The sequence below is a fragment of the Nipponia nippon genome, unplaced genomic scaffold, assembly GCF_047370975.1.
Source record: "Nipponia nippon isolate SJK-2023a ecotype South Korea unplaced genomic scaffold, ASM4737097v1 scaffold_2, whole genome shotgun sequence".
Taxonomy (NCBI): domain Eukaryota; kingdom Metazoa; phylum Chordata; class Aves; order Pelecaniformes; family Threskiornithidae; genus Nipponia; species Nipponia nippon.
The window spans coordinates 2381987-2409184 of NW_028262336.1; the positions used below are offsets into that span (position 1 = coordinate 2381987).

General features: G+C 45.9%; 1 protein-coding gene across 1 annotated transcript in view; it reads left to right on the top strand.

Moving 5' to 3' along the window:
- Positions 1 to 22568: 22568 nt before the first annotated feature.
- SPAG17 (sperm associated antigen 17) overlaps positions 22569 to 27198 on the top strand; it is a 111012-nt gene continuing 106382 nt past the window's right edge. The window contains exon 1 of the mRNA XM_087756878.1: positions 22569 to 22977. Within this exon, the coding sequence (XP_087613004.1) occupies positions 22569 to 22977 (409 nt within the window). The remainder of the gene's footprint in view (positions 22978 to 27198) is intronic.

Below are 27198 nucleotides of genomic sequence, written 5' to 3' on the forward strand. Positions count from 1 at the left end.
TTCGAGAGAGCACTATAAGAAGGCAGTACATCACAGAAAATGTGCCGTAAGAGCAGCTGAGTGGGTGAATAAGGGCATTGGGCCAGTGCTGAAGAGGATGAAAGCAAAAAGAAAACTACACTCACATCAAAATATCACTGATGCAACCAGTGAAGTCATTGAACATGAGGACTGGGCACCACAGGGTGAGGGAGAAGGAGGTAGACAGATAAAAAATTCAGAGAAAGAAATTAGAGAAATTGGGAAAGGAGCAAGGAGGAGGTCCATCAACAACAATCAGCCAGGACCCTCAGTGCAGTAGTTGAGTCAGTCTTGCCATCAGGAGAGGACTTGGTCTCAGTGACAGGGAGCAGGACCAAAGAGAGCCTGCAAGGTCTAAATGAACATTTTAACTATCAAGCAGGGATTTGAGAGGAAGCAGACGGAGGGAAGAGGGAAGAGGCATAAAGCTGGACAGATTATGTCAAGGAGAAGGAGAGGGTGTAAGGAGAGCCTGGTATTTAGAACCTGCATATTTCTTCCTTGAAATGATAAGGCAATATATTTTGGAGAGATTTATACTTTGTGGACGGTAAAGAGGCTGTAGATGATCTGTCTCATGCAAGTTACGTTTGAGCCATTGGTGTCAGGTGGCACAGGAAGGGTTAAGTTCAAGTCCCACCAAGCGGCTGTACAGCTGGTGAAATGCATCTGTCAACAGAACTATTACTGTCATCCCCAGATCAGCACAATGTCCTTGACTCTGGACGTCAACTAAGAGGCATTAGCTGTCAAGCTCTGGTGGGAACAGAAAGGTTACAAGACCACTTGGATCAGCCCAAGGAGTAAAACCGTCCCTCCTTATCCAATAGTGGCTTAGAGATGCAGGTGAAGTGCAGTGTGATGGAGTTACTCCAGCACCTTTTCCCTTTGGAAACCTAGATTTAAACACTCCCTTTCAAACAGGCAAGGAGAGGGACTCCGGTTATCGTCCTTCATAGCCCCCATTTATGCGCATCACAAAACTGTTGTGTAGTTTGCGGGGCGCAAAGCCTGCGCTAGACACGGAACGGCTCAAGGCTGGAAGTGGGTGGGAAGCAGATTCGGAGGGGGGACCCCAGGGGTGGCACAGCGGGGGGGAAAGAGGCAGCGCGGGACAGAGGCTGTAGGGCTGCAACAGTGAAGAGCTGCAGGGCAGGACTATGAAGTTTGTGCTTTTAACCATAAGAAGATGAACACAGGCATTAAAAAGTTCTCCTTTTTGAAGTAACTGGTGGCATTCCCGTTGCCTTCAGCAATGCTTTTTTATCATTTTATTTACAGCGCAGTCACAGTAACAACAGAGGTAGAGGGCTCTTAATGTCACATTTCCCTGAAGGGATGCGAAGTCTTAAAGCTAAGATTTCATTAGTGAACAATTTCATTAAACCTCCTCTGATGATATATATAGACATACAATCCAGTGTTGTTCAATTACCAGGCAATTACATCCCATCTTGGCTGAAATATTATCTAAATTGCATTTTTAAAGGGGTGATTGACAGTGGAATGGCAGCATTTCCCTCGATACTAGGATCTGGCAGCGTGGAAGGGAGATGGGAGAGCTACGGAGAGACAGAGGAAGCAGAGAACAAAGGCAGAAAAGGTGAAAGAAAAGGGAAAATAACCAGGTTCTCTTTTTTTTTTTTTTTAATTTATTGTAAACTGTTAATCGTGGCAGCACGTTGTTCAGCTTGTAGAAGCGCCTCCCCTCTTGCTCCTCTAACTTAGCCCCCCCCCGTGTATTTTTTTATTTTCTTTTGAGGCAACCTGCATTAGCAAAACATTTTTGCATTACTTAAATCGGGGACAACCCCCCGCTGCGCGCGGCGCAGGGAGAGCACTCTACCCCGTGGTTTGTCTCCGGGTTCTGCAGATCCCGCGGCGCTGGTGAAGTTCGCTCAGTCCTGGCAGCAGGTGGAAGCTCCCAGCCCCGCAGCAGCTGTGCACAGCCTTGATCTTCAGGTTTTCACACACAGTCCTCAACCTCCCCTGCCCAAGCCTCCTTTCCCTGTGGTTTTTTTTTTTTTTTTTTTAATGCGGAAAGCAGTAACCCTCTGGCCCGGCTAGCCCCCCGCTATCGGATTCCACCAGAGGAATTCTGGGCACGAAGCTTCACGGGGCAAACAGGTCTCCCGCCCTCTCTAAATGTCTCCCCCCTTCCTCCCTCCCTCTCTCTCTGTCGCTGGGAATCCACCCTTATCCACTGCAGCGGGGACGATATTTTTGAATTGTGTTTATTTGTTGGCACCCTGGTGTGAAAGCGCTTCCCATCAACTGCATATTAATCTTGTCAGCAGTTTGTGAACATTTTCCTCCCTCTCTGCCCTAACTAATTTATGACTTTTGGGTCTCTTGCTCCCTTCCATCCCTGCCTCTCACTGTAATTAAAGAGAAATTAATCATCCTGATTTTTGCTAAAGTGAGTCCAACCCTGTCAAAATGGTAAGAAAGGGACTACTTTAGCCCTAGGAAGAGTGAAGTTAGGAAAGCTGTAAATTGACTTTTAGAAAAACCTAGGTGGTGATACAGGTATCTAGCCGTTACATGTTCACATGGTCTTTGAAAGTCCTGGGTCGTTTGTGCCTGCACTTTTTCCATTGATCCATAGCCACTGGTTGGAACCTCTGCCGGGTTTTCCTTATCTTGAAATCCCCAGGGACACTGCAAATTTTTTTAATGCGGAAAGCAGTAACCCTCTGGCCCGGCTAGCCCCCCGCTATCGGATTCCACCTGTGTTCTCCGTTATCCTGAAATCTTTCAGGCCATTATATTCAGTGATACAGCCTTTTATTCACTATACCCGTTGATACATTAATACTTCTGTTACTTGATTACCCAAACATTCCTGGGCATTTTTTGCAATCCCAGACTCCTGGTCCCTATTTCTTAGGTACATAGCCCACAGTGATTTTTATTTCAGGGTGGTTTCGGGGAGCTGAATTGAATTTAGTTGCACTGAGCAGTCTTCTTCAGGAAAAGGCACTATTAGAAGCCCTCTGGCTGATGGGGGCAAGTGGAAATGGTGCGATGCTGTTAATGCACGGGGACATTGACTAGTTGGAGTTATAGAGGAGGTAACGGAGAGTGCCCACCGCACAAGGAGTGCACATCCCCACCCATCAGAGAGGACAGAGGTCTCCCCACCCCCTTGGCAGGGTGGAACTAGCAGAAACCCTGGGTTTTTTTTACTCATTTGCTGGTCACTTCTGATGAGCTGCTCCAGCCTTTCACTTCCTTGGGCTAGCGAAGATTCACATGTCCACATCAGTGCGGACCCAGGTGGGTCCTGGACCCACTACCAGAACACTCAACTATAGGATGCTTTTGATAAACTGCCAGCTTGAAATAAGCTCTAGCTGGTTAAAAGTGGAGCTGCTTGCTTATATAGCACCCCAGGCTATATTTACCATTTAGTTCCCCAGGAACCTGGCTAAATAGCCCAAGCAAATGCAGAGCTTCAGGCAATACCTTCTAGTTCCTCTAGGGTCAGAGCCCCAATCATCTGGAAAACTCAGCATGTGTCTCAGTCTTCCAGATCTACAACACAGATGGGCATAATTCAGAGAAGCCTCTGAACTATGCCCATCTGTGAGCTAATTATGTCTTCTGTGGCTGTTTGGCATTCATACAATGGTAGTTACTCTCAAACTTTACCACCTACATCAGGGTGTGACTTTTGCAGGAACCTAGCCACTGTGCCATTACAATTCATACTTTCCTTACTTCAGCAGCAGATCACTGTTACGGGCTAGGGAGGTGGCTATACTTGAAAAAAAAATCTGCAGAGATGGGAGTGTGAAGTGAGTACTTGCGTCCTCAAGGAGCATCATCCTCCTGAGACCCCAGGTCCCCAGGGCCCTGGGATTTCTACCACACGCCTGTTAGACTTCAACGTTTTCCCTTTGATCTAAAATAGCCAGGACCAACCTGCATAAAGCGTCCCCTCTTCCCTGCATCCCATCCCCACTGAAGCTAGGGAAGGTGCTTTGACAAATCCAGACCCAGAATTTTCAGATCTCATTTTATCTTTCCTCTTTTGTGGTGTCCAAAATTGCCGAGATCTGCCTGCCTTTTTGGGACGCCATTTAAATTGTTTATATGATTAGTGTTTCAGGAAGAGGGTCAGCTATAGGATAGAAGGGAAGGAAGGAGCTTTTATCTGGGTGAAGAAAAGTGGACAGTGGTTTGGATTTATAGTGTTGGGCTGTCGGAGTAAGAATACTTTATGATGCTGGCTGACAGACATTTTGTAAAAGTTTGATATTGCTAAGTACTTTATCACTGCTGTGCTTGCATTTCTGTTATTTTTACACAGCATTTCACAGTGGGCAAATAGACGTCATCCCAAACTGAGAGGTCAATGGCTTGGCTGAAAAATTAGCAACTTTCTTCTTGGTGACTGACAGTAAACTCAGATTTTTCTCTTTGTAGGCCAGGTTTTTCTACCACACAGCGGAGCTGTCTGCTTCAGGCAAACTCTGCCTCCCTGGGAATATCAAGAGAAAGATAGTGCTAAGCATTGAAAAGTGCAGCAAGGTGAGTAATCTTCCACTGGTTAAAAACTAGAAATGCAACAGGCAGAAGACATGACCCTCTAGATTCTATAAATTCAACTAATTCCATAACTCAGCCTCCTCCTGCATAGATTTCATTTGCTCCTTGTCCAAATACTCATGTCCTCCCTCTGCTGACATCTCCACATCCTTCCCTTCTAAGCTCTGATAGTGTCTCTGCTACCATATTTACACCAGTTGCAAGTGTGCCACTTTGTTATTTATGTCAGCGTCACCCTGGCTGGCATTACTAAGGCTTTGCGTACCCCAGGGCTGCAGCTATTTCTCTTATTTATGTTAATGAGTCCTGCATAAAAGGTTTTGCCCAAGTCAAAAAAAGTGTAAAATTGATGACATAATTGTGGGAGAGTCTACGGGAATATTGAGGAGGATTAGGGTACTATCAACAAATCAGGTTTTGAGTATTGTTCCGCTAGGCAAGGAGTGTTTTCAATTAATTTGTAATTAAATAAGGGAAGCAATTTAGTGAACTCAGAGAGATATTCCAGCAAACGGTTTATCTCATCAGTCTGAACCTCACATTCCTCCAGAACAGGATCATTGTTTAGATCTTGGGCATGTTATATGATCTGACCTATAGGAGTAATTTAATAAAACATCAATATTTTCCTTCTATTAACCCTTAGTGTCATGCTGAATGGAGAGAGCTGCCTCTGCCTCCCTTCACAGCCCCCATTAGATCTGCACCCTCTCCAACTGGTTGGACAGGTGTTATCACTAAGCAGTCTGGGGCTTTCAAACATAGACAAACCAGACACATTCTCCAGCAAATTTGCAGCGCAGCAGTAATATAGGGAGAAATGGAGATGAAGCAAGGGAGGGACAGATAGAGAGGACAGAACGACGAAGAGGAAACACACACGGCTTACACAGCGGAAAACGTAGTGTCGCTTGAAGAGATTTCCAACTAAGATGATGGGATTTGCTCATATTTTCTCAAAATGTTCCTTATAAAATCATTTCTTCAATCAGAGCCAGAAGTAAAAGGTAGTTTAAGAGGACCTGAGAAGAGATGAGCAATTCCAGATGGGGTTCTATGCATGAATATATTCAGGGCAGGCAGAGCAGGGATTTGTTGATTGCTTAAAGGGCTTAGTGCAACAGCTGGGCACATTTTGTGTATGACCAAAAATAAGAGTACAGATGAACACCGATGTCCAGACATCTGGCCTTACAACTATTGTTCTTGGCTTTTTTTTTTTTTTTTCTCATAGCCAGAGTTATTCCATGGAGCAGATTGAGGGGGGAAAAAAACTATGACATGAAGGAAAAGGAGCCAAGAGAAGAAATTTAGGAGATAATTAAGAAGTAGAGTAGGAAAGAAAAACAAAATGAGGTGCAAAGGGACTATAAGGAGACAGAGTATGAGACGAAACAGGTACAGAACTGAAGAATAAAGATGTTGGGGACATGGAATTAGAGGAGAAGGGAGTGAATGAAGTAGGAGAAGACAAGACAAGCAGAGCGGTGAAGAGAGTACTATATCATAACTATGTTGTTAAAGACTTACTGCAACCTCTGATAAAAGAAAAAAGACATGGACACCTTTGATATAGGTTTCTTCCATTTCAAGTCTCTTTTCACTTAAACTTCTCCCACCCTCTCTGTCCCTAGCTTGCCCCAGTCATTGTCATGTTCATGATGAAACACTTGTCTGGAAAATTCAACTTGAAACATTATGAACATTTAAATTTTTGTTCATATTGAACACGTTCTGATAAATTTATTTTAGAAGATGTAGTGTTACTAAAGTTCAAAAGGAAAATGCCGTCCTGTCAGAAGGAATGCCTTTTGAGTCAGGAGTGTTCCTCTTTCTCTCCTTGTGAAAACTATCAAAGCTTGGCCAAGTTGGAAAGGTCTCATTTTGACATGCACAGGTCAAAGCTGCACAGCCAAAGTCACCAAGGATTTTGTGCATGCGTTGCATGCATAAGAAGTCAAGTAGGTTGCTTCTTATAGACACTGCTCCTAGAGTTAATAGTGGTAGGACAGACTCCCTCAGGATTGCGATGATCTGCAACTGGCACTCAGAAAACATGGAGGAGAGGACCTACTGAATGGAAGTGAATGTGGAGGAGAGAGAGGAGGAATAAAAACCAGTTCAGCATAGAAATTGCAAACAGGAGTTGTTTGGCTGATGCTCAGGGCAGGGATCTGAGGAAAAGGGAAGGCTACATTCAGAAGAAAAGAGGAGGAGGAATCTGAGGAGGAAAGACTCAGCTTGAGGAGAAGGCTGGAGCCACAGGCTGTACTGTAAATGTGTCAGATGAAGAGGTGCGGCAGGAGAGAGATCAATTCTAGTAGGAGTTGTGTCCAAGGTAAAGGAGTTGGTCTAGATAAACGCAGGGGCTGGAGAGGGAGCAGAGAGTAAGAAAGACAGAAAAGAGGGCAAATGGGAAAGGTGAACGAAGAGAAGCTGGAGTGGTACAGGCAACAGAGACTGCAAGAAATGCAGGTAGGGAAAAATTATTGTAACTCAGAGTGTCAGAGAAACGGACTGATCAGGGAACTAGTCCATGCTGGTGACACAAATCAGAGAAGGGAGTCAGAGACAAGCTGAGCCAAGAAACTGGGGCAGGGGTGTGGAGAAGGGATTGAACTACAACATTTACCTAAGTAAGGGGGAAAGACAGAACTGCAGCAAGGACCAGGGAACAGCAATGGCACACAAGGATCACAGCTTGTTTGGCGCTGGCAGAGGGGATCCCCTTTGATCATAGTCCCCATCGGAACAGAGTCCACATCTCACCGCTCCTTCCCTGCCATGGAGTCTCTCTGAAAGCCAACAGTATGTGGTAGTAAGAATTGTATGACCTCATCTCTTTTTAATGCTCATTCACCTACCAAATAGCAAACCTCTGCTGTTACCAGTTATTCCAGTTAGCTCAAGTGACAGGGGTTGCTGAAAGTGATCTTAAGTTATCAGTTGTGGAGTTAAGAATGTCAGTGTGATCCTACATAACTGGTTTATTTTTCCTCGAGTTCACCTTTCCTCTTTGAGGCCTAGAACATAAACTCAGAAAAATATTTTAAGAGAATACTATTAAGCTGTTAAGGTCAAAGACTTTAAAGTTGTTTAAAATAAGGTCAGTATTGTGAGGCATGCATCATGCCAAAAGTATGAGATTACGCTACTGTAAGGATTTAACTCTGTTTTTCTTACAATTTCTCCTGTGATGCTGTATTAATTTCTATTTTTTATCTAACAGTAAACTCAATGTCCCATTTGATTTTTAGTACCCTGAGACACAGTGTTCAGCATATCTGGAAATGGTTCCAACAAAAACATAATTGTTTGTGCTCTTTTTCAGCTACACATCCTGCAGAGAAATGCCTATGACAAGAAACATCTCATACAGCTTTTGGGGGTTCTCTCCTTCTCTAGAACCTCCTCCTTTCCCACTCCAGCAGCTGTGGTTCACCCTGTCCCTCTCAAGCTCCTAGAAGTAGGTGCCTTTAAGCTATACAGTGGTCTGGGTACTTTGAAGTTAAATACTGCTTGAAGAATCGGATCATATTTTCCAATTTCCATTTAGTACTGGCTCCTTCTCTGAGTGTGGCTCAAGCAAGCCCAGCTTCTCTGCCCATACCTGAAACAACCACGTGCTGCTATGTCTAATTTGCCTCAGAAACCTGGAGATTGCTTTCCTTCTGGAGAGACCAGGCAGGACTGGGTTACAGAGCAACACGAAACTTCAGGCACATAAGAATTGCCTTGGTTGTGGTGCTGGGGTTTTGTATTTATAGGCTGCCCAACTCCAGGCGTGGAATGCAGCCATCGACTTTTCTCGTTTATCTTTGTTTTGGTTGCACCAAAACCTATAAATGAAACAGAAACCCCAGAAAACAGTTTCTGAGCTTAACGCTGCTGAGCTTTTGCCCAGCATTACAACCTCTGGCTTCCCCTCAGATAATTATGGAAGGACCAGAGGCTTGATCCTCAGTCATATATGAATTTTCTCCTCTGCAGAAGGGGAAAAAACAGTTCTTAAGAGGAGCCAAACAAGACCAGAGGATGTGCTGTAGGAAACAACAATGCATGGAGCCCAAGTTCTGGATTAGGCATGGCCTGGTGGGCATCATTTGCTTCCATTACAGATGACAAAGCCATAAGAAGCCATTGTGATCATCTGCTCCAGCCTCCTGCATAATGCAAGGTATAAGACTTGCCTAAATTAGCTTATCTTAGAGCTATAGCATCTGTTACGGGAGGAAAAAAACATCCAGTCTTGCCTGGAAGCTTTCCAGAGAAGGGCGTTCATCACAATGCTCGCTAATTTGCCCCATCCTTTAGCTGCATTCCACGTTAAATATATGGGGGGGCCTTGTTTCCAGTCTGAACCAGTCTGTCTTCACCTTCGCCCACTGCATATCATCATGTGTTTGTCCGCTGTACTGAAGAGGTCCGGTCCTCAGTCTGCCGTACCTGTCACATTTGAACAGTAGAATGACTCCACTGAATGGTGTCATCTCCGTGGTGCAGCTCCGTGGAAGACCATCAACTTGAGCACCAGTCATGAATGACCCCTTGTCTCCTTACCAAGCGTTGCAGAGCATCGCTGAGAGAGCCTATTTCTTTTGAAGCCCATGGGGACTCCTAGCGGGAAAGACACAATGACTTGCAAAATAGTGAAAATTGTTTATAATCAAAGTGGTCACTTATAAATAGCTCTCGCTCGTTGTCATGTGGCCAGCTTAATTAAGTAGCACAGAGCGTGTGCGGTCACTCACCTCAGATAGAAAAATCTGTATTGGGCCTTCGCCCTAATGTGAATTTCCTGACCTGACAGATGGGGATTGAGTGTCTGTTTATGCCAAGCGTAGTTTGCTAACATTTTTCCTCTAATTACTAATTATACCAGTGAAAGGGGCTTTACGCCAGAGTCCTGAAAATGTGAAACTTGATCATCAGAGATTTGCAGGAAAGATGGAAGATTGATGGGTGACATCAAACAGCTGACAAGGAGGCCAGGGCAGCCAGACAGACCACAGCTGCTCCAAGGGGTTTCAGGGGGTGGGGGGCAGCTGCTCAGGGGGGGATGGGGGTCTGTGGGGGAGCAGCATGGAGGGGGCTAAGCCATTTTGACAGTTTGCCCCCCTCCAGTCATTTCAGACATGAATGGGTCTAATCTCCACGGGCTCGAGGCTGCGCGTGAGTGCGTCCACCAACAGGTGGTAAGGCGAAGCAGCAGGACCGAATGCAGCTGCCTCCACAGAGCAACACCAGAGGCAGAGGGCTCCGCATGGTGCTGTGAACACCCGACCGAGGAAGAGGAGCTGGAGGATGTAAATCAGCTCCTCTGGGCCTCAGGTTTCCCAGATCCAAGCCTAAACATCAGTGTGTCCGTTCCCTGAGGCCCCGGGAAACCTATCTTCCCATCCAGCTACGGAGCGAGGACAGGGTCACTGCGAAGAGATCCCTGCGGGGCAGTTTCCTTCTCTGAAGGACACGGGAGTTGCATGTTCTCATCAAGCTGCACCAATTCCTGTTTAGAGGTCCAAACCCAAATCATCCTGGTGGTCTCTGACTCGATGGTGGGATCAGCACGTTGTCCTGATTCTCCGAAAAATGTTTGGCCCAGGCTGGGCTGTGTTACCCCTACCCTGTTACCATCCAGCCGGCTGGAGACTGGTGCTGCATCGCAGTGCCCGTACAAGCTCAGTCTCCAGTGGTCCTGCCATGGTGTACTTCACATGGCCTCCAAACCACCGGTTTCCTTGGCATCCTTGGGAGTCAAGGGGATCGGCTGCCAGAGCTTCCCCTACAGGCTCCCTTGTCTAAACCGCAGATCTCCTCCCCATTGCAGCCACTCCGCCCGCGTGGCTGTCCACACGGAGATTCCCGTGCTGACAGGAGGCCACCTTCTGCTGGAGGAGTTAAACCACCGTCTTGAATGACATTCCCTGAGTGGACATAAGAGTCCTGGTGCTGGCACAGCTACTCCTGCTCCCAGCATTATTGCCTGCTCGACGGTGCCACCCTGAAGAGGATTAATTATCACGCCATGAGCCCACATCGCTAAGCCAGCAAGCTGCAGCCCATATCCTGCCCAAACCCACGACTGTAGAAAGCGAGCAGAGTGACCACTGGAAATACATAAATTGGGAGTCTGCTGGGGAGTTGAGAGAAAACCGGCTTTCGCCATCCCAGAGCAGCAGGCATCTGGTTGATTTGTATGATGTTAATTAGAACTTTATTCTTGAAAAGGGCCAAGTGAACTGCGTTTGGTTTTGCATTCCATGAATGTGAAAGAAGCAGGCAGCTAAATAGTGAGCTGTCTTTATGAAAATTGCTTTTTGCTGGATGTAAGGGAGCGCACAGCAGCAGTAGCACAGGAATGAGCAGATTTGTGATAATAGGAACTTTTTCACCAGCACAGTGAGCTTAATTTCTAACTGATACAGTAAATAGTGCACATGTATTAACAGGTAAGTAACCTGTACTGCCACCTAGCCAGTACTCGAGGTAGCGAACATTGCCACAAGCTCCATCTCAGGTAACAAGCCTGCCTTTCACCAGAGTTGGCAGAATATTGTAATACTTACGAGTGTTTCCCAGAGCTCTAGGTCATGACTGCAAGTTCGAAACAACCAAATGATCACATAGGAAATATCACAGTTACACGGTTCAGCATGTGCACTCTCATCCCAGTGTTTCTGGTCCAGGTGGGTAGCCTTCATCTGAAGTAGAGTTGGAGAGATATAGCACAAGGGATAACTCTGTAACGCATATATTCTCTCCCATGAAGGAGCCTAGTCATCTATTTTACCTAGGAAAGGCTGTGGTCTCCCACACTGATGTTTGCATTTCTATGCTTGTACTTTTCTTCTCATAGATACAAAGTACTGAACTTCACTGTGTGAAGAAAACTGCTATAAAGAATCTACCCTGAGTTTTGCAGCTCCAGCTTTACAAATGCATACAGAACCACACTGAAAATACAGATATTTAACATTACAACTAGCTTTGTACTGTCTTATTCTATCTTTCTTCAGATTATGTTTTATACATACTACTGTACAGAAGTGTCCTATGTTCTCCAAAAAAAAAAAACCAACCAAAAAACCCCACAAAAACAAAAACCAACCACAGGCTTTTTGAAGCACCCATCATCAACTCCTCATAAATATCCCAGAAAGCAGCTGGGCAAGATATCCCCAGCTTGATCTTTATCAGACTGATAAGCTGTTCTTTTAAAAAGTCTATTGCAAATGATTTCCAGGGCTTCCCATCTAGGTCAGGAGCCTTTCAAAACTTGATTAAAACATTCTATTTCCCCACTGAATTGAGGATAACAAATGGATGAAAGTCTGCACATAATGTTTCCTCCCTTCAACAATTCTTTAAATTCCAGAAGTGGAGGTCTAGAGCCCAGCGTGGGAGGATGAGCAAACAAATGGGTCAAGGCAGGTCAAGGTATCTCAGTTTAAAAAGACTAATATTAAACACATAGTGCAGTCCCTAATGGTAATATTGCCAAGCCCCACCAGTACCATGCCCCACCAGCAATGTATTTGCATGAACAGAACTGAAATTATTTTCTCCCAGCTTCAAACGCCTGCTTTTCAGTGCCTTCTCACCCCTCTCACACTTCCAGCGGCACGGACTGCTCGTTTGTGTGTAGCGGCAGCAATGCAGCATGCCCCCGGGTTTGTGTTTTGAGCTCTGTCCCTCCTGTGTTCTCTCCCTGCCTTCACATCCCCTCCGTAGATAAAATCAGGAACACGAATGTAGTCATTCTTTCAGAGAAACCACACTGTTCCTGTCTAGTTGATGGAATAATCGATGATGGCATAAACGCAGCCTTGAGGAATGCCTCCCAAAGGCCAAGCTGCATCATCAATAGTCCTTTCTCATGAACACTCAGGCAAAGAATTTGGTTTACGGCACTGTGAAGCTTTCCATCATTTCACCATATTTCTGAAAAGCAAAAAGGATAGCGCTTTCTACAGGGAACTCCACTGTTCTTGGCAGTAAAGATCTCCAAGTCTCCGATTTGAACAGCATCCTAGTACGTGTAGTGGATCAACTGACTAATGTTTCATTAACATCTATTAGAACCACCGGATGAGAAGTGCCGCCAATTGTATCTACTACGTGTTGCTAATCCACTCATTCTGGGCAGAAAAGAAGGGGAAGCCAGCTCGGTCTGCCCTGCTTTGCCTGTTAGACAGCCCTCTAATTAGATGTGAGTATACCTCCAGCGATCCAGGATGTGTGGGCAAAGGTGTGTGAGCCAGGTACATAAGCTCAGATCGTTCGAGGTATCTAGGGAGCTGACTGCCTACAGATCTGGGCCTCAGCCTGTTGTTCGAAGCATCTAGAATTACTCGACCTCTGATGGCAAGGTCTGAATGAGGTAAGTGTTGAGCTTTAGTAGTCAATATTTTCCTTGCTTCAGAACTGATCAGCTTTTCCCACAGCTAGCTTACTGCCCCAAAATAACAGCGATATATGTGCAGCAGCTTGGAATCCCAAGTACTAAGCTCTAAAAAGGACCATAAAGTGCTGATTGAACCTTTTGTGCAAAAGCTACGTTATGATCTCCGAAATAAAATTCCATCACCTCTGAAACGAAAACTACTCTAGGAGTGATTCAGTTTCAGAGTAGCCTTTTATTACACCCAAACTCTCACACTTCTTGGTGGCACAGCTCTGTCTTTCTAGTGTTGTCTAAACATCATTAGACCAGAAGACGGCCTTTCAATTTCAGTTCGTTAATTTTTTGTCCTGGAAAGCAATAGTTGGTGTTGCAAATCCAAAAAAAGTTTAAATAAATCTTGCAAATGTCAGACTTCTGTATAAGAGGAAACCAGACAAGTTGTACTTCATTGATCCACGCTGGTAGTAATGGCACTCAAGGTTTACTGACAGGAGTTTGCAGTAAAAATAACTCATTCATCAGTGCTTTCCTTAAATTGTTATTGCTTAGTCATCACAGGATTTTGTGGGATGATGAAGAAAAGCAAAGATAATTCAAGGCAAATGGAAGAAGACATGTTCACCAAAAAAAGCTTTCTGTTGGCATTTAACATATATTTTAAAGAAAGCTAAGAAATTCTGCTTTCTTTCATTTTGCTCACAGCCTTACTTTGTCATACCTGATGACAGACAGTCACAATGACTTTATGACGATTGTGTACTCAGAACTTATCTGCATGGAAGAGAAACAGGGTTTACACACCACAGCTGGTACATTGGGCCAAACCACTGAGCTCAGCTGTTTACCTCAAATCTCTCCACATTATTTGCAAATGCTGACTAGTACCACTCTTAAAAATCACTAGAGACAAACTAAGCATTAAGGATGGCATGATCTGAAAACACTGGCACAGGCAGGTCAATACACTGGGATCATGGCCAGATTTTAGCTAGTGTACCTTTTCCATTGATAGAATCATAGAATTATAGAATTGTTTAGGTTGGAAAAGACCTTTAAGATCATCAAGTCCAACCGTTAACCCAGCACTGCCAAGTCCACCACTAAACCATGTCCCCAAGCACCGCATCTACCTGGCTTTTAAATACCTCCAGGGATGGGGACTCAGCCCCTGCCCTGGGCAGCCTGTGCCAGGGCCTGACAGCCCTTTGGGTGAAGAAATGTTTCCTAGTATCCAACCTAAACCTCCCCTGGCACAGCTTGAGGCCATTTCCTCTTGTCCCATCACTTGTTACTGGGGAGAAGAGACAAACCCCCACCTTGCCATGGCCTCCTTTCAGGTAGCTCTAGAGAGTGATAAGGTCTCCCCTTCAGCCTCCCCTTCAGCCTCCCCCAGCTCCCCCAGCCGCTCCTCCCCAGCCTTGTGCTCCAGCCCCTGCCCCAGCCTCGCTGCCCTGTTCTGGCCACGCTCCAGCCCCTCCATGGCCTTCTTGGGGTGAGGGGCCCAACACTGAACACAGGATTCGAGGGGCGGCCTCACCAGTGCCCAGCACAGGGGCACCAGCACCTCCCTGGTCCTGCTGGCCACACTATTCCTGATACAAGCCAGGATGCCATTGGCCCTCTTGGCCACCTGAGCACACTGCTGGCTCATGTTCAGGCGGCTGTCGACCAGCACCCCCAGGTCCTTTTCCGCCGGGCAGCTCCCAGCCGCTCCTCCCCACGCCTGCAGCGTTGCCTGGGGTTGTTGTGACCAAAGTGCGGGACCCAGCCCTGAGCCTTGTTGACCCTCACCCAGTGGCCTGGGTCCATCGATCCAGCCTGGCCAGGGCCCTCTGCAGAGCCTTCCTGCTCTCCAGCAGATCAACGCTCCCGCCCAGCTTGGTGCCGTCTGTAAACTTACTTCCAGATCATTGATAAAGGTATTAAACAGAACCGGCCCCAGCACTGAGCCCTGGGGACACCACTGGTGACCGGCTGCCAGCTGGATTTGGCTCCATTCACCACCACTCTCTGGGTCCGGCCATCAGCCAGGTTTTACCCAGCGAAGCGTACGCCCGTCCAAGCCCTGAGCAGCCAGCTTCTCCAGGAGAATGCTGTGGGAAACGGTGTCAAAGGCCTTACTAAAGTCCAGGTAGACAGCATCCACAGCCTTTCCCTCACCCACTAAGTGGGTCACCTTGTCATAGGAGACCACGTTGGTCAAGCAGGACCTGTCTTTCATAAACCCATGCTGACTGGGCCCGATCCCCTGGTCGTCCTGCATGTGCCGCGTGATGGCAGTCAGGATGATCTGCTCCATAACCTTCCCCGACACTGAGGTCAGGCTGACAGGACTGTAGCTCCCCAGATCCTCCTTCCGGCCCTTCTTGTAGATGGGCATCACATTTGCTACCCTCCAGTCCACTGGGACCTCCCCGGTGAGCCAGGACTGCTGATAGATGATGGAAAGTGGCTTGGTGAGCACCTCCGCTGCTCCCTCGGTGCCCTTGGGTGGATCCCACCCGGCCCCATAGACTTGTGTGTGTCTAGGTGGTGCAGCAGGTCGCTGACCATTTCCCCTTGGATCATGGGGGCTTCATTCTGCTCCCTGTCCATCTTCCAGCTCAGGGGGCTGGGTACCCCGAGAACAACTGGTCTGACTATTAAAGACTGAGGCAAAGAAGGCATTAAGTACCTCAGCCTTTTCCTCATCCTTTGATGGCCCTCAGCGTCTTGCAACGCTGCCACAGTAAATGTTTTGCTTTGTCTGAAGTAATGAGATGGAGAGAGACAGAAAAAGGCCTGGTTTTCATTCTGACTGATGTTAATGTGAATTAAGGAATTTGGCTGGTGGAAATTAGTCCTAATACAGTTTGTTAACTAAAAAAAGTGCTAATTAGAAATCATTTTAAACTTGATCTGTGTAACAATATAAAGTAAACTCTTGCTGCATTTTATATGCTTAAAGCTTACTGAACCCATATGAATGAGTGGTCATGGCCGAAGTTGTACGTTGATGATAGGGTGTTACCGGTTGTTTTTTGCAACTTTTATTTATTACACAACACCTGTCAGTAGTAGTAAGTGGAACTTTTACATTAAAGCAGGTGTTAGCATCTGATAGGGATGAAAATATTGTTTACCCTTCCTAAAATTATGTCATTTGCTCTTTAAATAAAGAATTAGTTTTCTGAGAATTTTAAATTAAATCTGCTCTCCTTCAAATAGCTAATTTCAGAAATGCAGAAAATCTAAGAGAGCCTTGTTTTTGCTGTCATTTGCAGAAACAAAGACAGCACAAATTCTTTCAACTTCCCATACTGATAGGACTCACTAAAATCTTGCACGTAGGATACGTACGCAGACTTTGGGGGGCAGGAAACTCTCTTTTTTTGTGGTTACTTTGCATAACTGCACAGCGTCCATCCAAAGAAGATGAGGAATAATACACTGTTACAGATAATTCCACAAAGGTAAGCCACCTTTCGTAATACTTTCCATCTCTCGCTTACCTCGGTAGGAGGGTGCAAGACGAGGCCTGGCAGGCAGAGACTGCTCATAGCCTGCTCATCCCCATCACCTGGTTTTCACCGTGCTTTTCCTAATAATAGCTGGGGCTACAGCACTTGCGGGGGCACTATATGGGATCATGGCTAGATCCTGATGCCCTCAGGAATAAGTAAATTTTCAAATTATTTGAGATTCTATAGGATGACTGGCCAAATTACAGGATGTGAACTCAACTCATTAACTACCGCAGCACCCAGCCTTCCCATATTCTTTTATTTCATCCGTCATCCGGGAGATGGTGGTGGTGAGGTGCTCGATGAAGCGCAAGGGAGGAGGCACCCAGCACAGCTGATGAGCGAGAGGACCACATCCGCATAAATGCTTTTGTTGGAGCGCCGTGCCAGGAGCTCGCTGGCGGCGGAGGGGCTCGGCAGGGGTATCACAGATCACAGGGACCAGCTGCACTGAGAAGCAAGGACTGGCAGGAGAGAGGTGCCGGTCCTTCAGATGTAAGAGATCTGCTCCCGCCACTGCTGGGAGGTGCTGGCTTTGAGGCTTTATGGTGCCTCGGTCTGCTGACACAGGCAGGGGTATGTGCTGGCCGGGGGGGAAGTATTTCAGGGGATGGGGGTCCAGCTTGAAGCTTGGAGATGCAGAATAAGAAAAGCTTGTGACGTAGGAATGGTGCAGGTGGGAAAGAAAGAAGTGTAGGATGCTGCTCTGGTCTGAGGTAAGGGGACTATTCGTTAGACTTCAGGTTTACGGAAGAGTAAAGGATTTAGTGGATGATAGGGTAAGGCACGACAGGGGTTTGGGATACAGTCCTAGGACTGGGAAGTTTAATCGTGGCTGTTCTAGAAAGCAGATTTTAGGCACAAGTATGACCGAGAGAGACAGGTGCCAAAATAGGGCAGGAAATAGCCATTACTCCATGTACTTCTTTCTAAAACCTCCTCATTGACCGAGATCTACTGGGGAGCGTATGTGCTCAGAGAAACAGATGGGAAAGAAAGTTGAAGCAACAGTTTCCGAACAGCATATATTGTTGCAATTCAGTTATTCTGCAACTAGACGTTACCCTCAGAAAATTCAGTTAAAAACCATCAGAGTGCAAGTTCACAGAATTAGGATACCAAGGCCAAAGAATTATGGTTCTAGCCATTTAATTACTCCAATTCCAGTTCCGATTGCATGTATTTTTACAAATAATCTCTTCTCTTTTCAAAAATAAGCAAACCCACCACGTTTTTCCACCACTTACCATCAATATTTTCAGTGCAAACTCTGGCATACACCTCAGGTCTGTTTACCCTCCACGGTGTTAATGTTTGTTTTTAACAGATTAGAAACATTTTTATTTTTGCACCAGTAACGGTATAATGTTTCAAATTCCACTTATTTAGACGTTGCTTTGTTTGGCTGTTGAGAAAGGTTGGAGGTTAGTGCCCAGCACTACTCTGTAGGACTCCCTGGCTTGCTGGTGGCGGGAGGGAGGCGTGCTCCAGAAGCAGATCCACACGGAGGAACCCCCCGACCTTAGGGACACCGCTCCTGTTGTGCCAGAAGAAAGCGGGCAACGATACAGGATTTGAAAGTGCAGGAGAATGGGGTGAGGGTGGGGAGCCTGGCTTTCCGCAAGGGTGGGAACATGTTTTCTTTGGGTTCATTTCTTTAGGGAGAAGAATAAAACCTTGTGATCTGTTTTGGAAAGGGGCAGGAATAAAGCCCGAGATATCTGAAATCGGACTTTTTTGCTGACTGGCAGCACTGAACTGCTTCCAAGATTCAGTTACCTAGAGACAGTAGAACTATAAGACCAAATGCAGAGGGAGTCTTTCTTTAAAGAGAGTGTTGCACAGCATCCAGCTGGAATTTGGAAGTCGTTTTACTGACAGATGATAATGGATTTCATTTTGAGCTTTGCCAGGAATCCTTACCCCTTTGGCTATAGAGAGGAAAAAGCATTCTCCTCGCACATGCATGCACGTGGGAGAGAGCAGACTACGAAAGCATCTTTTCCAAAATTAAATGCAGGGCCTTGTAAGTTTGGGGTTTTTTTCCCCTCCAGTAAAACAAAGTTGGTGGATACTCTTAAATGTAAACTTATTTGTATGTATAAAGGAAGTTTGATCTGTTCTGCGTGTTACGCTTGTACATATTTGTAACTCAGCTTGATGGGAGATACTTGAGTGAAGAAAAAACAATGACTGCTGAGGCCAGCACTAAATGCTAGAGCCGGAGGAAGAAGGGAATATCTACAACTTGCTTTGATTTTGGCCACATTACTGGACAAATATAGGCTTAAACAGGTTAGGCCTATTGCTTTGTGCATCTACCCGAGGGCAGGCCTTGCCATGTGGCGGATGGACTCGACTGAATGGTATTGTCTTTACAGTTTAGCTGCTCCCTTACTCTCTAACCATCCCTGCGTGTTCTCACAGTTCTGCAAGCATCTAGCAACCTTTATCTTATTAGGAAGATCCATTACAATCTGAGGAGGAGAGTTTATTTTATTGTTTCATTATGGTTAGAACTCAGTCTAATTCAGAAATGATTGACCTTTTGCGTTGATTATAAGCGCACCGTGCCACATTCAGAAGGGGAGTGCATTGATATATTTACACTCAGCTTAACCTTTGTCCCTTTCAGGGCATGCGCACTTGTAATTTACTGATGTAGAAATAAGCTTTCTGGATCCTAAAGCCAAGACAGATATTTGGTCCACATCCACGAGGCCAATGCAGTCCATGTGGGAAGATTTATGCAAATTATTTAAGCGAATGTAGAGACTGAGAAATAAATTATAAGGAATCATTTGGTGGCCAGAGCAGCAACTGTAGGCAAAGAACTCCTGCATCCAGCTTGGTACGTGAGAGTTCAGGGAGGCTGTGGGAACACATGCCAGAGCTGCCAAATCTGCGTAACTTGTGAGACGGCTGCGTCCTGGGAGGCTGCAACTGTCAAGCAAAAGCTGTCCCCAGCCCAGATGCTACAGTGCCATGAAACTGGGAAGGAAAGCAAAATGAGTTTTATGTTCTTCCCCCTCTTCCTTTGTGAGGGAAGAAGGATTGGACAGTGTTCTCTTAAAAAAAAATCAAGTACACTTTTTTTTAAATACCTTTCTTCTTCTTTTAGAAATACTAGGAATATGAAAGACTGTTTTCCTTAGCAGTGCTGAAGGCCATGTTAGCTGTTCTAGACACCCTTCTGGAAAGTTTTCTAAAACGGAAACAGCTTTCTGAAGCCATAATTCAGGAAGCCTCCCCGTTTAAGAAACATTTAAATCTTATGAAAGCAATATAAAGCAATTAAGTGTGTTCTTAAGGACTCAAGCAAAGAGGACTCTCTGCTCACTTCTCAACTGAAGGCGAGAAGTTGATGGCTCTTACTGAAAAGATCATTTTTTCCAAATATTTGTCAAGCATTTAAAATAAGCATTTAAAAAAAAAAGTAAGCACGATTAAAATTAATTCCCCTCTCAGTCAATCCAGCTTTAATTATTTAAGATCCAAAACTTTTACTAGTTCTTTAGTCAACCGTAGTCTTTCAGGAAATATCAAGTAGAGAAGACATGACTTTTACAACTAGTAATGCCTTTCCACTCCCCACATTTTACTGGAGAACAAGTAAGTGCAAATGTTCTTTAAGTCACCCTAAAATAAAAGGCAACCAATGTTTCTTCTTCCTGAAGGAGGTAAAGAGTATAACTAATTTCTAAATGGTCCTTCTATATTATTATTATTAAAAGCGTGGGCACAGGAACATGATATTGTGTCTAGCTGCTCCGCAGTATTAACCATGCACGCTTTCCTACCCTGCTGTGTAAATTCAGAATACACAGGGTTGTTAGCCCCTCTCCCAGGGAAAGGCAAGCTACCTTCTATTTACACAGAGTAGTATTCAGAATCAGAAGTGTATTGTAAATTCACAGCTTTCGTTACTCCACTCTCGTTTGTTCATGGATTCACACGCTATGTTTTCTAATAAGCCAGAAAATAAAAGGCTGGCTTTATGCTTCTTAGCTTGCCACTCTCCCTGAAAATCTCACCATAAATATTCTTGTCATTCGCAAAGTCATCACCGATTCTCCCATTCACTCTTGCACTAACGGCAGACCCAGTTTCACTGCATGGAAATGTCAGGCTTACATGTGCGCATCCCTTTTTTGTGCAGAAGGTAGCCCAAGCAGTGTATTGTCTCTCTGGAGTCTTAATTTGCCTATTCTTCTCATCTGTGGCTTATCAGTACAGTTGAATTACACTCACTTTTTGGAATATAAGTTTTAAGATTGCGGCAACTTCGTCTTTTAGTTCTCAGGAGGAAGCTGGAGGTTTTCAGATGGCCCAGAGACAACTCAGTGCTCTGTAGTCCAGACCATTCGGAGGAAACAAAGGCTGTAGTTTCCCAATATTTTTTAGTTGTCTCTTTTGTCTGCCAGAGGATTTAACCAAGAGGGTTTCAGGGATCTGGTTTACAGCTTGGCCCACAAGCATCTTTGGCAGCACAACCGCATGGACAGGGACAAGCAGCCAAACAGGAGACGTCTTCAGCTGACTTTGCTACCGGAGGACCTATTTCAGAACTATACGCTAGGGCCCTTTGTGATAGCGAATAAATACAGTTTCTTTCTCTCCTTTGTTCGGGAGAGTGGTGGAGGTAATTTTAAATGAACTGGTATAAACTCCCAGTGAGCGGCTGTCCTACTTCAGCTTGACTCGCTATCTGCTACAGCATCCAACAACAATAAACAGCAAGTTATCTAGATGCATTTACTAAGACGGCAAGCAGCAGAACAAAACAATCTCCTTCAAATAATCGTTATTCATCCAAGCAAACACAGGCCAGTCCATCGTTCGCACAGCTACTGTTCATGTTCTCAGAGCTGTCTGTAGGCTGACATCAGTCTTGCTGGTTTTTAACCTTCCTAACGACCCTGGGCATACAGATCCAGGTGTGGGCATAATGAAGCAGTCGTCATCTCCCACGGACATCGCGGCAGTGCGTATTTCCAGCCATACCATCAGCACCTGGGTGCACAACCCTCTCCCGTTGGTCCTCCTGAAGCTTATATCCAGCCCTGAAAACTGAGCCATGAAAAATCAGAAGGGTGGTTCATAATAGGGACATTTGGCACCATTTTCTGTGCATTCTGCCCCATGCCTCTGTCCTGTTCTGCTGCATCGACGGCCGATCCGGCCTCGTCCCTCCTTCCCGTACTCTCTCACTGCACCTCAGCAGGCACAGGCTGCCTATCCAAGACTTTAATGAAGAACAAGGGTATGGTGGGAATGTCACACTGCCTGCTTCTGTGAACAATTGAAGCCTGATTTTTTTCTGGACAACAAAAGAAAACCTCAAAAAGAGAAAAATGGCCACCAGCCAAGAAACGGGGTGGGGGAAAATGTTTATGGATGTTGGCAAACCTACTGTGCAGCTTTCCCATGTTATAAACTACATCACTGTCTGCAAACCCTGGGGAGGATACCCTTCTGCAAACTAAGATGGTATGAGACTCGCCTGTTACGTCCCCTATGAACCTAAATTCCTACTTCTCCACTAAAACCCTGTAATTAAAGGTGTTTTATTCAGCGCATACACTAGGTCGGTATCATCCCAGAGTGAAATTCTGACTCAAGCAATAACGTGCTGCACAGCAGAGCTTTAAGGCTCGGACAAAATTAAAGCTTTGGAGGCTCTGAACAGCCCTGGTCGGTATGAGGCTGGGGGGAAGGGCGGCATGTGGTTTGGGATATTTTCACCAAATGTTAAATCACACAGAATATTTCACTCGTCTCCAGTGTGAGATCACGACATGACTCCTCTGTAATGAATTCTTTATCTTGGCAGCTCTCCTGCTTTCTCCCAACTGTGCCTCCCTCTCCCGCTCTGGTCCCAGCGCGGTAACATATGGCAGCGTTCGGGGAGCGACGGCGGCCTGGGCGCGGGCCTGGCCGCCCACGCCCGCGCGCCCCGGCCCGCTGCCCCGCCGCCGGCCGCGCTCCCCTCAGCCCCCCGCCCCGCCGCCTCAGCCCCCTCCTTCGCCCTCCTGCCCGGGCACGCCGCGGGCCGCGGGGCGGCTTGGCTCCGGGCGGCCCGCTGGATGCCGGCTTCGTGCGCCCCTTCCGATGTCACGCTTGTCTTGGCGGCCAGGGGACGGCGCGGGCCCCCGCCGTCGCCCCTGAAGGGCGCCGAACCCTTCCCGCGCAGCCCCGGCGAAGCCTCTCCTTCGGGCGGCCCTGCTGGGGCCGAAGCGGCTGGCGGAGAGCAGAGCTCCCGCCGCCCGCCTGAGGCCCCGCGGGCGGCGGGCACGCACCTCACCGCCCGCCCGCCACCGCCGCCGCCGCCGCCGCCCCGGAAGGCGCCGCCGCGCGGGAGCCGGTCGCCAGGGCGACGCGTCGGGCTTGCCCGTCGCCATGGGCCCGAAGCAGCCCAAGACCGGCGGGGTCGCCTCGGCGGGGGCCGCGGCCAACAGCTGGGAAGCCGCGCTGGTGTCCGCCCGCCTCCAGGAGGTGAAGGCGGCCGCGGGGCCGGGCGGGGCCGCCCCGGGGGCTGGGGACGCGGGGAGCGGGCCCGGGCGGCTCTCGGCGCTCCTCCGGGCGGGCCGGGGCCGCGCCGCTGCCGGGGCCGCCCCGGGCCGGGCCCTGAGTCCTCCCGGCGGGGGCCTGGCCTTCCCCTCCGCGGCGCTTTCCTTTCTGGGGCTCTGGGTGCCAGGTTTCGGCTCGGAGTGAACTTTTTATAAACTGCTGAACGAGGAGGCGTGATGGAGGTGCTGACACAGCATTAACTGTAGCGTTGAAAATGTGAGGCTGTAATTTTCCTGCTTGAGTGTGTGCAGCTAAAAGTCACTTTCCCCCCCCCCCCTTTTTTTTTTTCCCTTCTTTTACAGCGTGTGAGGATCTAAAGGCATATTTGGGTTTCCAGGTTCTAAGTAAGCAATGTAATTCTAATAAATCTTGACTTGCAAGAGAGAATTTGGTTTCAAAGTAGCAGAGTAGTTTAGCAAACAATAATATTTATCTAGCATGTGTTTATCTAGCGCTGCTTCTGCAAGTGAGACAAATGACTTCCACGGCTTCTGTGTTGGGTGGGTTCCTGTTGTGCCCTGTTAAAAACCCAGGTGTTTGTTGTTGTTGCTGCTGTGTTTGGGTTGGGTTTTTTTAACATGTCAGCAGTTCTGGTTAAGTATGAGGACTTTTGAATACAGGCGGAGGCTTTTAAACTGGCTAATCAGTTTTCCCGAAAATGCCGCAGATGTCCAAAAATCTTTTAAATACTTACGTGCTTTTACTTTTATTTAGCGGTAACCATATAGTACAAGTTCAGCCAAACAAAATCACTTTTTGAAGCAAGCTGCTCAGCTAAGGCTGTCGTTTCCCATTTCTCCCTAGAACGTAGAGTTTTTCAGTAGAGTTCAAAGGCGCCTGAGCCCTTTCTGGCTGGTGACGCTCACCCCCGCGCTAGGAGAACCTCCCCGGAGCACGGGAAGGGGCTGGAGGTTCGGTCTCCGTCACCTACTCCGTTCCTGACCTTTCTCCCGAGCTTACAGCAAGGTGCCAATTAGTGATTTATTTTGTTTTTGTTTTTACGGTGGTGTTTATTGTGGTTGTGGATATTGTCCGGTGAGTTCACTGAACAAAGTGCTTTGTTTACACTGCTGCTTCTACATGTAACTTACTACATTTGTTAAATGCAAACCGTTGTATTGAAGTATTTTAAAAGGTAGGAAATAAAATGCTCAAAACTTAGGAAATGCCAGAATTAGGATTCTTCAGGACCACACATTGAGGCAGATGGAAAGAAATGTTGAATACGTTCACTGAATGGGGTAAGAATTCTGTAGGAAAAAAATACCCGATCACCTAATTAAAGGTTATCGTAATGCCTATACCCATGGGGGCTGAATTAAGATTCCTTGGTGCCTTAATTCTGGTATTGTCCAACCGTTTTCTGTTCCAGTTAAGCTAATTCCACTTTCTCGGGCTCACTGTTAGCAGGCAGAGCCTTGGGAACATGGGAAAAACTGTCTCCCCGCTGCCGTCAGCTTGAACTCAGGCTCCTGTGATGCTGGGCAGCCGCTGAAATTTCTTATTGCAGGAAAATTCTTATTCAGCTCTTACAGTCATGGGCAGGAGTGCAAAACTGTCAAATGCAAACAAATCTCTTCTGAGCATGTGTGAATCAAGATTTGTCAAGTACAGCCAAATGTGGGTATAAATAATGTAAATAAACGTGCTCTGCAACAGAACATCTTTGACACAAGTGTGGCTGTGCTGCCAAATTTTAGTTCCTTCCTCTCGAACACGGAGGGAATTGAATATCTTAATTACTTAATCACATAGGGTTTTTTATTAAAGGGTAAAAATGATTTTTAAAAATGAAATCTCATTCTGCAAATAGTCTAACCACAGTATCCTTCCCCCCTCTCCCCGCCCCAGTAATCTCAGAGCATACAAGATTTAAACTGGAATATATAATGGTCAGGAGCGGAAAGCAGCCTGTAAAAGAGAGTGCTGAGCACCTCTAATTGTGGGTGTCACCAGACACGCTGCACAAAATTGTTCCCTACTCTTCCTCAGTATTGTATGTGATACACCCTGTGAATCTGAAATGATTTGGGAGATGGCGGGAACTCCTATCGCTTAAATACATTTCTCTCCTGGTAATTCATGTCTAATGAATTTTAAAATCTTTTACTTGTATCAATTCAGAGAATATTCTTTCCCTTTAGTGGAGTCAAAGGGAATTTACTAGAACTGGTTTTAAATTGTACCAGATAGACTGAGCAATGAAATTTCACGTTTTAATGTGTGTTTATGGCTTACAATATTTTATTAGTCTGATCTATGAAAAGGAGTCATTTTACCAGTGCTGTTAAGATTTTATGGATGGGTATGCTAACTAAAATATGATTTAAATGGTATTTACTAACCAAATAATTGCTTTTACTAAATGCACTGTGAAAACTGGCAAACAGACAACTTAAAAACATGTACAGAGGAAATATGGAATTTTCATTATAGTTTATATACATCTTTTTTTTGTTTCTAATGTGCTACGCAGAAGAACATGGAGCTGCAAGTTGTATTTGCCTTCAGATATTTGTCAAGACATTTTGATTGGGTTTGCTGCAGAATTAAATTACAAAATATAAATTAAGATTCTTAGTTTTAAACTGTGCATGCTTTAAGTAGTTAAAGGGCAATATTTGCTAAGTGAAAGGTGAATTCTGGGCAAATACAGCCCTTAACAATTGAAATAATTGTAATCTATTATATCTTCTTCTTAACTAGTAAAGCTAAGCATAGCAACTGGAAGCCATCTTCTGCTCTGACGTTCCGTCTGTATGGTTTCTCTCATTTTATTGGCATTTTAGGGCCTGAAAATTGGCCTGAAATTAAAGCTTGTAAAACCATTTAAAGTGTTCTGAATAGGATGGCCCCACTTTTGGTTACTATTCTTACTGCTTCCGCTTTGGAGAGGAATTAGCATTCAATGGAGTTTTGGTACTCTCTCATCTGCCCAGGTTATACAGCAAAAGCTCAGGCTCTTAAAACCAGAACCCATTAGTAAACACGGGCGTGTGTCAGTCAGCAGATAAGGCAGGGGGACTTGCGGATTTCTCAGCAGGGATGCCCTACGCAGGCACTATGTTAGGGCTACAAAATTGCTGATGAGCAACCTTTCCCGGTAATGCCAGCTGTATTGATTGATTTACAAGCTCTCTCGTTGTTGAAAGCAATGGATGCGAGAGGTAACATCGCCCTAAGTGTTCATAAATCACTAATAAATCTCATTATTTCTGAGGCATTATGTAAAAATCAGGAGATTAAAGAACTCTTGCTGTTTGGTGCTGAAGTGTTTGGAGTTTAAGTTTTCAAATGTTTCTCCTCAGCCATTACAGTTAAATTTGAAATTGTGCTGTAATGAAATGAACCTACTAATTGTGGCCCTAAGAGGGGGAAAAAAAAAAACCCAAACAACAAAAAAAACCCCATTACATACCACAAGAATAAATGATGATGCAAAATGAGAGATACTCAGATTGCCTGGAAAGGGGGTGGGGTGAGGTGGCTGCTTGATGCTTTTCCTGGCCAAAGAGATCTAGAAACTGGTACTGCAAAAATAAACAACATAGCTGACTTTTTCAAATGTCTGCTCTAGAACAGCTGCCCTTTTCTGTCTAGGAAATGAAGCAGGGAAAACAAGACACGTTTAAAAAGGAAACAAAATTTTGTGAGCTACATCTGCTTTTTTCCTCAATGTGAATTGAAGTTAGAGATTTTTTTTAACATACCTACGCTGTTCCAATAGCACTGTGACAAAGAAGTAGGCTATATTGTACTGGTTTTTAACAGTTGGGAAAAAAAATCACATTACAGGGTGACACAGTGGAGGCTTGAGAACAAAATCAGGAGATGATGAGATACCTTCTGTCTTTTGTGAAAACAAGGATTTTGGAAAACTCCTAGCTGCTTAGACGGAGCTTTCAGAGTTAGGTAGACTTTGCTAGGACTGGAGCCCCTTCACCTGAGGGATGTACAAGCTTCCCCCATAGATGGTTATTTCTAACACTGAGAGAGACGTTGGTGCATGTCAACTCTTGACATGGCCGAGAGTTTTGGAAGGGGGTGGGGACAGTGTCGTCTGTGACAATGGTTGTCACTGGAGGTTTTCCAGGGAGAGTGGTCTGGCCTCCCCTTAACTGGAGCTTGTTTCAGATCGTTTAAGGA